At 47.0% G+C, this 14,447-nt stretch overlaps 1 protein-coding gene across 1 annotated transcript in view; it reads right to left on the bottom strand.

Annotated features, from left to right (window-relative positions):
- Positions 1-4,088: 4,088 nt before the first annotated feature.
- SKAP1 (src kinase associated phosphoprotein 1) overlaps positions 4,089-14,447 on the bottom strand; it is a 264,494-nt gene continuing 254,135 nt past the window's right edge. The window contains exons 12-13 of the mRNA XM_037149888.2: positions 6,209-6,317; positions 4,089-4,455 (exon numbers count right to left, since the gene is read on the bottom strand). Of these exons, the coding sequence (XP_037005783.1) occupies positions 6,216-6,317 (102 nt within the window). The 3' untranslated portion in view covers positions 4,089-4,455; positions 6,209-6,215. The remainder of the gene's footprint in view (positions 4,456-6,208; positions 6,318-14,447) is intronic.

Here is a 14,447-nt window from a genome sequence, read left to right on the forward strand (position 1 = left end):
GGTCTTGGAGTCATTCTCCATAACTGTCCCTTTCAGTCTCAAAAGTGTCCTGGAAAATAAGTTGTATGGTCATCCTACTAATAGATTGGGAGGGCATTATATAAGATTTTTTTCATAAAATGGGCTATATCTTAAAATGTATTATTAATTGAATCCCAAAAGATTGAAAAAGAATGGTCATTGATTTTTAATCTCTTTTTAGTTGTAAATGTTAAACTCCCTACCCAATCTCTGTAAATTCGAATGGGAAATAAAATGGCTGGACAGGAGGGGAGGGGAGGGGAGGAGCAAGGGACTTTGGCAATCCACAAAATCCACAAACTAGATAATTAGTTTGAGTCACTGAGCTGTGTAGCAGGGATAATCCTCTGTGTGGACGGCTTCTTTTTCTAAAGTCAGCTCCCCCGATTTTGCTGGTATTCTGGGAATTAGCAACTTAGTGCCTTCAAGATTTATCCTTTCCGAGCCACACCTGGTGGGAGACCTGCTTGCCGGGAGGGCTTCTTCTTTAGCTGAAGATTAAAGCACCTCTGTCTCTGCCATCTGAGAGTTTTGTTCTTAAGATGCAAGAAAAAAGAGAGAACATACCTTGGTGTCATTTTTTTTCTTGCTTGCTTTGCTCCATTGTTTTCAGACTGGTTTTTGAAAAGGCAGGAGCGTGCACTGCTCCCCCCACCCTTCCATCTTGCTCTTTGCTGGGACACCGCTGCTGTGCTGTGTCGCAAGCACGGAATGTGGACTCTGAAAATGTGTCTGACTCTGGAGGTGTCTGACTGCGACAGAACGCGAGTGATTCAAGAAGTAAAGCAGCAGGCTGAGAATTTGAAGAGTCTCTCATTTCATTTCCCCTTCTGCAGCAGACTTGCTATGATTTCATCTAGTCACCGCCTTTCAGACCCTCCGTTTTGCCACTTGGCGAGATGAGCCGATCACCAATAAGGTGGTTCGACTGAGGAAGCTGAAGTGCTACGAAGAAAAGTGAATGAGAACTTGAAATCTAGGCCCTTCCTTACACGTTATGTTCAGATAAAACATATACCCGAAACAGGAGGGACGTGGAATCACACTGTCTGGGTTTAGGAAATGAGATTTCACGGGAACTCTCCTTCCCATTTTTAGTCACCAGAGGGAAGGATGCTGTTGGTTTTGAATTCAGATTTCCAAGAGATGTAAGAGGCTGTTGTGTGGGAAAATTTAATATTAAGGTTAACTGCAAAACTGTCTATACTATTTTGCTACATGGATGACAGAAAACACACTAGAGAAAGTGTGGTTTTAATGAAATGTAGTTGAAAGATTGTGGTCAGAGCATTGAGTATTCTTAGATATTAGTTTGGACAACACAGACCACTCTTCCAGGCCCAGGTCAGATTATCCAGTGGTGTCGGTGAGCTCTGTGTAAATAATTTATCTGTAAAGGGCAGATACATGTTTGCTTCTTAAATTCAGGATCTGAGATTTCTTATTTTTTCTTCTTTACATACAATCAAGGAGGAAAACAAGTCTCCCACCTCTAACTCTCCTATTTCACCTGCCAGAGCAATTAGTGGCGATTAAGAACCCATTCTACATTTAATGTGGTTAGTTAAGTGGTCTAATACCCCCAGTTACCCAGTTAGTCACAGGCAGTAAGGTGGGGATCTGGGTGGTGGAGTCAAACAGAGAAGTGGTAATCTGATTAGCCAGTTGCCTTCAGAGGCTGTTGGCTCAGATGGTAGCTGGTGAAGTGAGTGGGGAGCAGTTTTGCTAGGTGAGGTTGATCTCCATCTAGAAAGACGGGAGGAATCCCCTGTTTCCGAAAGGTGCCCTTTCGAGCTTTGCCCTGACAGAGAATGGCCTTCAGCCCTGCAGATAGTCTCACCAGCACTTCAAACGTGTTCTCTCTTTTCCTGCATGTTACAATGTCAGGGATGGCTCGGTGGCTACGGACCATACTTTCAGTCAGTTCATTTGTCGATATCTTCTTGGGCCATTCTAATCGCTGTTTCCACGGAGTTTGGCAGCTAAAAGGGTGAGAGAGAGGTCTAGGTGTGGTGCCTGCCCTGCAGGTGACAGAGGTGCTGGAAGACCTTTGCAACTTGGCAGATGGTGGTTTTCTCAGGTCCACAGGTACAGAAGGGACTACTGCACTAAGGGGATTTTGTTTGAGATGCTGAAAGCCAACGGCCCTGCTACTAAGAGGGCCTTGAACTGTGCAGAGAGAGATGTTACCTCCACCCCTTGACCTTGTGCCTTTTCATCCCCTTTCTGCTCTTCTGGCGTGTTTCTGTCAGAGGGGTGGGGCATTGGTGTCTTTCCTCTTAGCCCCCACCCCCACCTTCCAGACCTGGGTCCCTGGGGGTTCTCCAGGGAGGGGACAGTCAGGGGCAGGGAGGGGTTTCTATTTGTTCCCTCTGTCAAACACTTGAGAACAATACCCATTGTCCTTACCTGGAGGTTGGGATTGGTGCAAAGGTTCCTAAAGCTGGAGGCCATTGGTTCTCTTTGGTTCACCTGCTCATATACTGCCACCTAGTGGTTCCTTTTCCTCCAGCACCCTGTGCAAAATGGAGGGGATGTTAGGGACAGTTCTGTGTTGTCTTTTACCTCTTTTCTTTTTTTCTCCCAGACGGGAGGCTTTTTCTTTTCTTACCTCTTTATCCGAAGCATACACCAAAAGCACCATTGTTTTTACTTATGGGTCAGAAAACCTGGCACGAAGAGCTGGCATAGGGTCTTTTGAGGACCTTGGGAATCACGGACGACATCCCCTGTGCTGCCCGGTGTCTCTCTTTGGTGACGCGAAATGCACGTCTCACTGCGGGGCTACGACAGGGCGTTACACCGGCGAGAAGGGCTGCCGCCGACCCAGGACTGCTCTGACTGGGCAGCTTCAGAGAGAAAACGTCTTTTTTTCTTTTTATTTATTTTCTTCATTTTTCAATTATAGTTTATATTCAGTATTATTCTGTATTAGTTTCAGATGTACAGCATAGTAGTTAAACACTCATATACTGTACAGAGTGGTCCCCCACCGCGATATTTCAAGTACCTACCTGGCTCCATGTAGAGTTACTAAGATATTATTGGTTCTATTTCCTGTGCTGTAATTTACATGAGAGAAAATTTCTATAGCTTCTCCGTTGCCCATTTTTCAAAACTTGTCGTGTAGACAGGCAGTAATAATAGCTAATCCTTACTGAGCAGTTACTATATGCCCAACGTTAGTTCTAGGTACGTTATGTTTTTTTTCCTTTAGTTTTCCTAATGACCCTGGTGAGATGGAGAATACTTCTTCTTTTTTTTATTTTAAGATTTTATTTATTTATCTTTAGAGGGAAAGGGAAGGAGAGAGGGAGCAAAATATCAATGTATGGTTGCCTCTCGTGTGTCCCCTGCTGGGAACTGGCCTGCAACCCAGGCATGTGCCCCGACTGGGAATCGAACCTCGATCCTCTGGGTCTCAGGACGGTGCTCAATCTTCTGAGCCACACCAGCGAACGCGGAGAATACCTCTTCTAAGGTGAGGAACTTGAAGCATCAGAGGTCAAGTAACTTGCTCTAGAGAACATATGTAGTAAATGGGGACCTGGGGTCTATTCCCAGGCGGCCTGGTTCCAGAGTTTCTGTTCTTAAGCACTGTGTTTTGCTGCCTCTCCAAGGTACAGGTAACCTGAGTGCTGGGTGCAGGCGACAGGAAAAGGAGCAGGGCTGTGGTGCACACGCCTTCCTCAGAGCTCTTGCTTGGACCCTGTCTAGGACGTGCTGCCTGCAGGACCCAGTGGGTAGTTAACAGTGGCCAAAAAGGAACTCTCCCATGTGCTGACTCCGAGCACGTTCTTCTAGCCCTGTCTCGTTTCAGAGATTTGGCACATAAGAGACAATAACCAAGGAGGCAGCCAAGGGAAGTCTGAGAGGCCAAGCAGAAACCAGGCAGGTCTAGGTTCCAGAGATGATCCTGCCCTGAAAGACAACTGCAAGTCCCCTTCCCTCCCTGGGCTCTCGTTTTCCGTCAGGCCATCATCCCTTTCTACTTTGTTTGGAGTTGGCTAGAATGCCCAGAACCAGCACTTTGACACCACTACAGAAAGAAACTCAACACCATTACATGTGGCAAGGAACCAGATCTGAATTTATTTATGCTTTTAAAATCAGTCAAAACAACCAGAAGCTTCCTTCTCCAAAGGTTTCCTTCTCCCACCCTCTCTGTGACAAGCCTGTGCAAAGTGCAGAAGTGGCTGCGTGCACATGTTTAGAGAAGCAGCGAGCTGTGACAGGGCAGGTTGAGTACCAGGTATGCTGAATAGGCCTCTTCCCATTTGTCTTACTGGCTGTTTACGGTTGCTACAGAAACGTGTCAGACATGTGTCTCTTCAGTAAGGAGTCTGTGGTGGTGGTGGGCGGCAGGGGTAGGGAGTGGGAGCTCTTGATAATCAGTTTCTTCAGAAGGGCAGGGTAGAGAGAAGGATATATTTCCTAGAGGAGGAAAAATACATAAATTTGCTTTTATGATTCAAAATACAGAAGGTACAGAAGGGCACAGGGTAACAAGTGTCTCCCTGCCTCACAGTCATGCAGCTTTGCTGTTCTTGGAGGCAGCCAGTGCTAGCATTTTCTGTCTCCTTTTGGAGGCATCTCACACATACGTACACAACCGGAAACTCCCTTTTTACACAAACGGATTAAATTAGGCCGACGCTCTCTGCTGCTTTTTTTTTTAAACTTACCGACATATCTCAGAATGAATTCCTATCAGTGCAGAGAGCTCCTTTGTCTCTTTCCCTGTTGCATAGTATTCAGTTCTGTGAATGTGCCACAGTTACTTGACTGGGCCTCTGCTGAACACTCAGGTCGTTTCCAGTGCTGTGCGGTTACAAAGAACCTCACGTGCATGCGGTTGTGCGTGTGTGCACGTGGGGTAAACTCCTAGGCCCGGAATGGTTGGGTTGGAGAGAATAACTCTCCACGTGGGAGAAACAACTTTGTCATTAAGTAAATCAACTGAAGGAGGGTGAATCTGTTTAGATTTGACCAGAAAAACCGAACCCTTCTACAGTTACCGCCGGGAATGGAGCCCTCACTGGGAAAGCCACAAAGTTAAACCTTGCATGGCAGGCCCAAGCTGGTGCTTCCTGGTTGTGCAGGGGCATTGGGAAGTCAGATCTGTCCTTGTGTGCTTTCCTCAGTGAGTCCACTTGGCTGCTGCTGCACACTGGAACAGGCCTTGGTTCAGGGGGTTCCAGGGACAGTTTGTATCACTGTCACACATGTCACCCCTCACTCCCAGCAATAAAGTTGGCTCCCATAGGTTGGAAGATGGAGCTAGCGACGTCATGCTGGCTTGGGTGCCTTCCATCACCATCCTAATTCTAAACAAAACCCATTCTGTGCCAAAGCAAGTGCAAAGTTACCCCACCCAAAGCAAGCACTCCACTGTTTTTGAAATATGATATGGTTCTTGATCATTCTTTACGACCTGCAAGTTCATTTCTGTTCCCTAGGAATACCCGCCCCTAGTCCTGGTCAGTCATTGTTAATGCACGGGCATTTGGAGGAGGCGGTGCCTGCCTGGGTCTGAAGCTGGGGACACAGAAACCCAGACCCGTGCTGGTGGCCAGGGGCAAACATTCCTAGCTGTCTGTAGTACCCATTCTCCCCTCTTCACTGTGTTAATGAACCCTTCTCCACTTTTAAGCTAGACACAGGTTCTACTGAGAATGAAGCTTTTTTGCAGCTTTGTGTGTGTGTGTGTGTTCAAGTTCTGGCCAAAGGAATGTAAGCAGAAGTGGTGTGTATGACACTTGTAAAGTGTCCTTGAAAGGACAGGGTGTACCCTTCTTTCCTTTAATCTTTCCTGCTGGGTAGGAAACAGACATGATCGCTACAGCCGGTGTGTCCATCGTGGGCCAGACACCGTGGAACAAAAGAGAAGGTGTCTGGGACTCAGATACCTTGTATCACTTACCACCAGATTTTTACAGAAGAGAAAAATAAATTTGTATGTTAATTAAATCGGTTATTTTTGAGTTTTCTGTCACATGTAGTTGAACCTAATCATAACCAACACAGTCCCCTAATTTAGGAAAAACAATTCCAGAATCACCTTCTTTCAATGGTGAATTATTAGCATCACTTTTGGAAATGAAGAAGAGCTGCTTCACTGGCAACTCTCATCCTTCACAGAGAAACAAAGGCACAGCCAGCAGACGCACTGGCAGTGGTTCCGTACCTGGGCTTCATCTTTCTTCCACTTCAAAGGCAGCTGTGAGATACTCCTTCGGAACAATCCCAACAAGGCTGTTTAGTTCTCCTACCCACCAGCCGTACATGTTGTACTCCTGGAAAACGAAAAGAGGTGCTTTCAGCGGAACCTGGCCACGCTCCTGCTAATCTCTTCTGGCGACTGCATGGGGGAGTCTGTTGGGTGTTTCTTTGTTGACACCATCAGGATGACTTGTTAACACACTTGATGGGACTGTTCAGTTTTAGAAAGTCATCTAGAGGAGGGAAGCAGACATTTTCATTTTGCCATCTTCGGTCTACACTGTAAACTTAGCACATTCGATGCCATTGCTGGACTGAAAGGTTTTTTTGTTTTTTTTTTAAACTAAACAGTTGAATGGCTTTTTCAGAGAAAGTTGGGCACACTCTAAAATGGCAAAACACTAAAAAATACTCAGGGAATCAGGTCAGAGTTCAAATCAATATTTACCAACCGTCTTCTATGCGCAAAGTGCTGTTTGAGTTCCCACGAGACATATAGTGATGAATCAGAACACTGCTCCCTGGGAGCTCACAGTGGAGAGTAATGGGTTCCGGAGTCAGACAGACTGGGGCCTGGTCCCCACGTGGTCGTCCAGCAGCCATGTGACCTTATTAGTCCCCCTAGCTTTAACTTCCCCTTCTGTAAGAGAAGGGGGCCATCAGCCCCTCCCCTGTGCTGTGGGGATCTAAGTGACGCCAGAGAAGTGAAAACAATTCAGAGTGTCTGATATATAGTAGGAGCTCTCAACATTACAGGTGGGAGATTGACAGGTCTGTCGATGGTGACAGGCAGGACATAAAGGCCACAGGGAGGGACAAACGAGCAAGGGAAGGAGAGAGTTTAAAAGACAAGGCGGTCCCAGGGTTGAGAATGGGGCTCCCTGAATCCAGAAGAGCTGCTCAGAGCACAGCAGATGCTGAGCACGATGGGAGTTTTCCTGAAAACACCAGAAAATGTTTTCTTTCCTTTGAAGGAAGGAACATGTAGGAATATGTGGGTAACAGAGTGTATTCCAGTTCCGCTGGATTTGGGGGCCACGGAGGTAACTGTGTTTCCACATCTGGCATCCGAGCTCTACTAAGAAGACAGAGAAAGAAAACCAGGTTGGTGACAAAACCTCTGGGTCCAGTGCTTGTCTTTTTGTTTCCTTTTGATAATGTCACTCCCCTCCTCCAGCTTTGCCTCTCCTCCCTCTCAGCAGAGGACCACTTTTCCACCTCCAAGGAGGAAAGAGAAGCCATTGTTAGATCTGTTGACCATCAGCCACCAAGACAGGAACGCCCCCGGACTGACAACCACCTTCCTTCCCATGACCGTGGAGGGGGCGTCCTCCCCTGTTCAACACGGTCCCTCGTCACGTGCACTCGTGACCCTTCTACTTCTGTAGAAATGAGGTTCTGTGGAGTCAGACCTCTGCCTCTAATGTAAATGGCCCCTCCCATCAGCCTGGAAATGTGTTCAAGTTTCTTTTACCTTTGGAAACAATTAACTAAATAGTCCCCCCGACAGGTCTTCTTTCTATTTCTGCTAGTCTATGCCGGTTGCCAATGCCAGTCAAACTTACTGAGTTTCTTTCACTTACTGTCCCACCTTCTTGCTTTCCATCCACTCTTCGAGCCAGTTTAATCAGGCGTCTGCTTCCACACCCACTTACACTCTTTCTCCATGGTCACCTGTAACTTCCTTGTTGTTCAGGGCCTGTGGGTACGTCTCAGTCCTTAAGTGACTTGATCTCTCAGGACTGCTGGCCCTATAGACCCTTCTCGAGGCATTTTTCTCTCTTAGTTTCCCTCCTACTTTCCAGTTACTTCTTCCCATTCTCCTCTGCAAGTTTATCTTCCTCTCTCCCCCCTCCTTTCATTGGGGTGGTTTTCCAGGGCTCTGTCCTCACTGTCTGACTCGATGCACTTTCCCTGAGCACATGGCGCTGCAGTTGAGCCATCATGTCTGTGTGAATGACTTCCGACCGGAACTCCAGCCCAGCTCTAAGTGATGGATTCCCATTACCCCAGTGTATGTGTGTCGAACTCCGTAGATCCGAAATTTAACCCATCACTCTGCTTCTGTTTCCAGCCCCACCCCGAAACTTTCCTTACCTCCCGAGTTCTCTCAGTGAATGGCACCATGGCGAATTCAGTCACTCCAGCCAGAAACCCAAGAGTCGTTCCCAGTTGCACCCTCCTTTTCCGATCAGCCCTTGAGTTCTGTCGGTTCCCTTTCTAAAATATTACAGGAATCCACCCACTTCTCTCCATTCTCGCTGACAATACTCCAGTGTCATATCACTGTCATTTCTCATGAGGACTATGGGAACAACCTCCAGATTGTTCCATGTATCCAGTCTTATTCTCCTCCCATTACTCTTCATTTGGCAGCTCGACTCTTTCTAAGATTCTTTCTAAGAATCTTTCTAAGATGTACATTGACAATATCACTGCTGTGCTCAAAACCTTAAAGTGGGTTCCCACGGCCTGTTGTCAGCTTCTTAACCAGGCAGACAAGGCTGTGCAAGACCCAGTCCCACTCACTGCCCAGCACTTCCGCTCACCCCTCGACCTGGTGTACCACGGTAACACAGAACTTGTTTCAGCCTTTCCCATGGGCTGCAGGCTCTCTCGCCTTGGAGCCCTTCCTCTGCCTGTTAGCCTCTATTTCCTTCCTCCTTTTCATGAGCTCACTCCTAAGCAACCTTCAAATCTTAATTCCTGAGTCTTTCTAGATTCTCCAGAAGCCTCTCCTCGCCAATCTCTGCATGGGGGGCGGGGGGTGGCTCAGCGACGTGGTCCACAGTGCTGTGCCCTACACTTCCCCAGAAACGAGTTAATCACGCTGTCTTGTACTCGTCTGCTTTTGTCTCCATGCCAGTCATCAGAGGGAAGTTTCTATGAGAGCTGGGGCCTTGTTGGTTTTGTTTGCTGTTGTATTCCCAGCATGTAACACAGAATGGGGGCCCCAAAATACTTAAATGAGGTTATGAAAAAATGAAGGGAGCAGTGGGGATTTGTACTCTCAGTTGAGCAGATTTAGTTACAACTGACTCCAAAATATCCCCCTGGTGATTGAACTGGTTGTGGCAGGAAGAGAGCAACTGCCTTTGGGGACAGTTTTCCCAAATGGCTCCCTAAATACTGTGAAGACAGCCTCAAAAGGCATAAGAAGTGAGACTGTTGAGTTGATTCTAAAAAGGAACAGAGAATTATTTTTAAAAGTCAGTCTGAAATAAATGACTGTGTCCACTGCCTCTCCCCCACTGTCCCCACCGCACATCATCCCCTCCCTCCCCCAGGCCAACCTCTGTACCGTCTGCACTGCCTTACAGGAAACTACCCAAAGTTCCTTAGCCTACGCTACTAGAACATTGTAAAGCTCCGATCGGTACAAGTTATGTTTCTGTCCGCCTCCCAACACTGAAGTTAGGGCGGTTCCTGCCATCAGTTTTCTTGGAGTATTGCCTTGGTTAGCAGGTCACTGCAGTGGCCGTGTCTACACAGAGCTTTGCTGTGAAGAGGAAATGCATCCTCCCATCTCATCGTAACTCACAGAAACTTTAGCTTTAGTTCTTTCGTTACCTCACAGGCGGGGTGCAGGGGCACAGTGCCATCTGATAAATCTTCTGAGCATGGTCAGCTTGCTTAAACATGTGAGGACTGGTCTCCTACCTGCCAGATGCTGTCACTGTCATCACCCAAGGGGGTCCGAGAGGATACTGTCTCCCTGGGGACGGTTCAAGCCCCCTGACTGACTCACACTTGGCAGCATCCGCCTTTAGCCATAATGCCAGGACAGGGACCAGGCCTTGGGAAGGTGCTGTCTGCCAACTCAGAGAGGGTGCAAACAGGAAGCGGATGAGGCCCAGCAGGACACCTGCGAAGGCCGGGCTCCCGGTCAGCGTGCTCTTGCTCGGGGGGCACACTGACCCTGCCGACCACAGATGTGGCAGTTCTCGCAGCGGTGCAGACTGAAATGAGTGAAATCAACTCTCTGCCCTTCAAAACAAAAGAGCAGGCAGAAGCGAAAGGGGAATGGCCCAGTCTCAGAGACCATATGAATCTTGCTGGGGGAGCGTAGGAGCTTAATCAAAGCACCCACAGGTCTTGGGATCTGACTGTCTTTTCCAGATTTCATCCTTGGCTGGATACCCAAAAAGGGCTGCAGGGCTGAGAAGCTTAAAGCATGAATGGAAAATTTCTAGCCTATTCCTTCACTGCCGCCCACCCCCCCATGCGTTGCTCCAGCCCAGTCTGAACACCACGAGGTATTTTAAAATAATTTTTACTTTGATGAATTGCTGGGGAGTCCACAATTGCTCATAATCAAAGAGAGAAAAATGCAAATGAGATCCGGCCGAGAACTATCACCACCAAACGTTTATTTCACTGCACAGTGCCAAAAAGAATTAAAACAACATTAAACTCACAGCAATCATGTTTAAGCCCTCGTTTCCAAGTGCCAAATTGCACCACTCTGGATCATACAGATGTTCGTTAATTATGCTAATTTTTATTAAACTATTAAAATGGAGAGAGCACTGGCTCAGCCAGGCAGACCCCAGCTCTGAATGAACTCCGCTCGTGTCTAGAGGTGCTAATTTACTGCATTTTTATTAAGTTGCTGATTCTTGGATTTCAGTTTGGGGATGGCAGAGAGAACTGAATTCCTGGGATCAACATTTTCAATAAAGTTTGACTTCTTTTTGCCCAGATGTTTGGAAGGATCGGAAAAATGACGAGACACTCCCAGGAGACCTGAAATCCTCAATGTGGGGATACATCCCTGCAGGTAATGATGTTAGGGAACCAGAATTATTAAGGTTCCCCACGCTGTAGCTCTGTACAGGCTGTGTATGGCAGAGCGAAGATGTTAATTATACAGAATTGTTAACTGAAGATACTTTAGATAAGGTTATAAAAAGCTATTTAGAAGACCCTTCACATCAGTGTTTGCTTCTTGCCCCCACAGTCTTAAAAAGAAGCCTATCACTTGAAAAGAGTACAATGTATGGTTTGTTCTCATCATAATATTTCTAGGCTCCATTAAACATCTGTTTCCCTCAACATCAAACCTGCCCCACCTCGCTGAGCCCCCCAGATGAAGGAGCCTTAAAAACGAGGGTTGGCTACTGGGATTCCATTATCTGGTTGGAGGAGCTACGGGCCTGGATGAGCAGAGCACCGAGAGAACCTGAAACAGACACAGCTCTCACCATTAGCAACAATCAAAAGTGTTTATGGGGGATTGCACGCCGCCATAAAAGGATTTATGCCGCTAATCTCCATCAACAAGGAAAAAAAACACCCTGCCAAACCTGCCATAAAAAGAACAGCAAATTCTATAAACAAAAAGCAGTATGGCCACCAACCACGGGCACGCCACACAGTGTGACTCTGCCTCCAGTGGCCTCCCATGGCTGTTTATGGTTTGGAGGCTGTCACGGACCTCCTCCACGCTCCCCCTGTCACAGGGCCCCGAGTCCCCATGTGGGGCTGCAAATACCCTGTCAGTAGGTGTCAGGGGATATCGGGGGAAAACCAGCAGGCGCCCATCATAAGCCTTAAAAGAGATTACATACCCCGACTCCGTGATTGCTGCATTTTAATTTCTCTCCTCCCTGCTGGTTCCTATTTGTATAAGCTCTTCCATGGCTCCCCTGGAATAGCACAGACATGACCTGGAATGACCATCCTGTCTTGGGATGAGAATTCAATTTCCAGGCTCAGTGACTCCTCGGCTATTCCAACAACAGGAAATCACCATCCTCTAGGACAGATTCTTAAACTGGAGTCTGTGAACCCCTTGCCTGTCTGTGGATGGACGTGAGGGATTGTTGAACTCTTTGAAACGGGTGTGAAATTGTGTGTGTGCGCGCACACACACGTCCTGCCCCTGGGGTGAGGTGCAGAGCGTTCATCAGATTTTCAGAGGACTTGCAAACCCCCTGGAATTTGCAAACCATAGCTCTAGGGGGGAAATGCAATGGTCTTTTATGGCCTGGATGGGCACCTGGGCCCAGTGTGGCCCTCGTCACCTCCCCCCATTTATAAAAAATACAGTGAAATCAAGAATCCTTGTTCTTGCCACCCTGGGTTTTGTTGGCATCAGCCCTCCAGCTGCAGAATCTGTTTCTTCTTCAAATGCTGACCAAGCTTGCTTTTCCCTTCTAAGGCATCAACCCTGTCATTGTGACTTACAAGTCGTGGTGTCTTCCCATAGCTTCCATTCAAATTCACATGATAGCTTTTGGAACAAGCTGCTTGACACTGTCAGGCCCTCTGAGAATATTCCTAATAGAAATGTTCTCTTTTCACACTGAATTGGCTTCGATAAGCCTCTGTGGAACAAGGTTCCCAGAAAAATGTCTCATACTTTTGTTCTTATAACCATCAAAGTTCACTATCTCAGTGCTTGTAAACGAGAGAACTCCTCTTCAAGAGAACAATCAATCAGCCCCTAACATGAAAGATCAATAAATGCTTGATATATGTATGGGAAAGGGCAATCAGTCTCAGAATTATTCATTTATGATTGCTTATTTCTCTTATTAGTGCTTGTTGTGCGACATACATTATCATTAGCAGAGATGGGGAAATTGAATGCCTAGGTGGCGTAGGTTGTGATACTCCAGGGTTAGCCAAAAGCATCACATTTTTACTCTGGATTGGCCCACAACGTCTGTATTCTTAAAATCCAGCTTTGGAAATTCAATGTTTTCTGAAGATACCATAAATTATTAAATAAATTGGGGGCTCTAACGCAGCACCCTTCCGACTACTGAGAAAAACAAGACTGGGGACAGGAATTGTTCGTGAAAAACAAACGGGCACCTATTTTTCAGCACAAGTGGTTTTGGGAAGAGATTTTGCAGAAGGAAAAAGCAGTCACCTGGGTAGACGGTGGGTTAGTGGCGTTGGAACCTGCGAAAGGGTCGGAACTCGTGTGTGGCTAAACCCGGGGTAGCTTGGTGGCCTCTTCGGGCTGTTTCATACTGTATTTTAAGTTGGCAATCATTTTCTCTTTTTTCTATTATTCAGAGTTTTGGTGTATGAATCTTGAAAATGAATCATGAAATTGGCCTTAATTGGACCAGTTTATTGTTACATTTCAGGGAACTTGCTAACCTGGAGGTGGGAAGGTGCCAGGATCCGGGGTAGTCAGGGAAAGGTGTGTGCGTGTAAAAAAGGGGACACGGAGGGCCTGGCCAGTAAGTGAAAGCAGCCGTGGGGAGGCTCAGGGCAGCAGTTGTGGAAAGGTCACTCCCTGGCTAAGAGCTGAGCGTGCCAAGAAGAGGAATGGTGTCAGCTGGATGGAGGGTCTGAGAGGGCTTCACTGCAAGGTAGCATTCAGCCTCAAGTCTGGAGCTACTTACTGGGTGCGAGTGGACAATGGTAAAGTCAAGGCGAGGGAGGTGTGCAGGACCCGTGCAGGAACTGGACATAATTGGTGATGGAAGTGTGCAAAACTCAGAGTGTGCATGGCAGAAAAATCATGAGCTGCGAAGGGAAGAGGGGCGGTGGAACAGGGCTATAAGGAAAGAGAAAAAGAAATACACACAACTTGAACTTTGCCCAAAGAACAGAGAAAGGGTAAAGGGAAGGTAAACACTCGGCAGTTGGGAGACAACAAGGTGCCAAGTGTGGAATTCAGGAACAATAGCGACAGCACCATTTTGGAGCTGATAGAATTGTGATACCATGTGAGACCAGCGTATTAATATGTATTCCATAAACTGTGCAGCTCGCAGCTCTGCACCGCTCTGTTTTGCTCTGACCGCAGTACCAGCCTCAGGCACCACAACACAATTTGGAAACAATGTGACGGAAATGTTTAATCTGCTCGGCCCATCTGTGCTGCGTATTTCTCCAGATCTCCCTGAGAGAGGCGCCTTGAATCTCCACATTGCCTTTAATATTCTCCTAAATCACCTCCCCACTGCACTTCAAGGGCCATTGCTACAATATCACAGGTTCATCTAAAGTGCAATGGGGAGGGGGTGGGGAGGAGGCACAGGCCGGGATATTTTTTATTTTAAAATAATTTCCAGAGATGGTCTTTTCTGCTTCCTTTAAAAAAAAAGAAGAAAAGTTATTCTACTGTTGCCGTAAGGTTATTGAGGGTGTTTGGTGCAAAACAGGGTAGGACAGAGTGGAATCATTCTCCAAAGAATTATTTTTATTAATCTCGATTCCCTCAATTGGACATGGGGGGG

Source organism: Artibeus jamaicensis, unplaced genomic scaffold (assembly GCF_021234435.1).
Source record: "Artibeus jamaicensis isolate MK-2021 breed Jamaican fruit bat unplaced genomic scaffold, CSHL_Jam_final contig_1998, whole genome shotgun sequence".
Taxonomy (NCBI): Eukaryota; Metazoa; Chordata; class Mammalia; order Chiroptera; family Phyllostomidae; genus Artibeus; species Artibeus jamaicensis.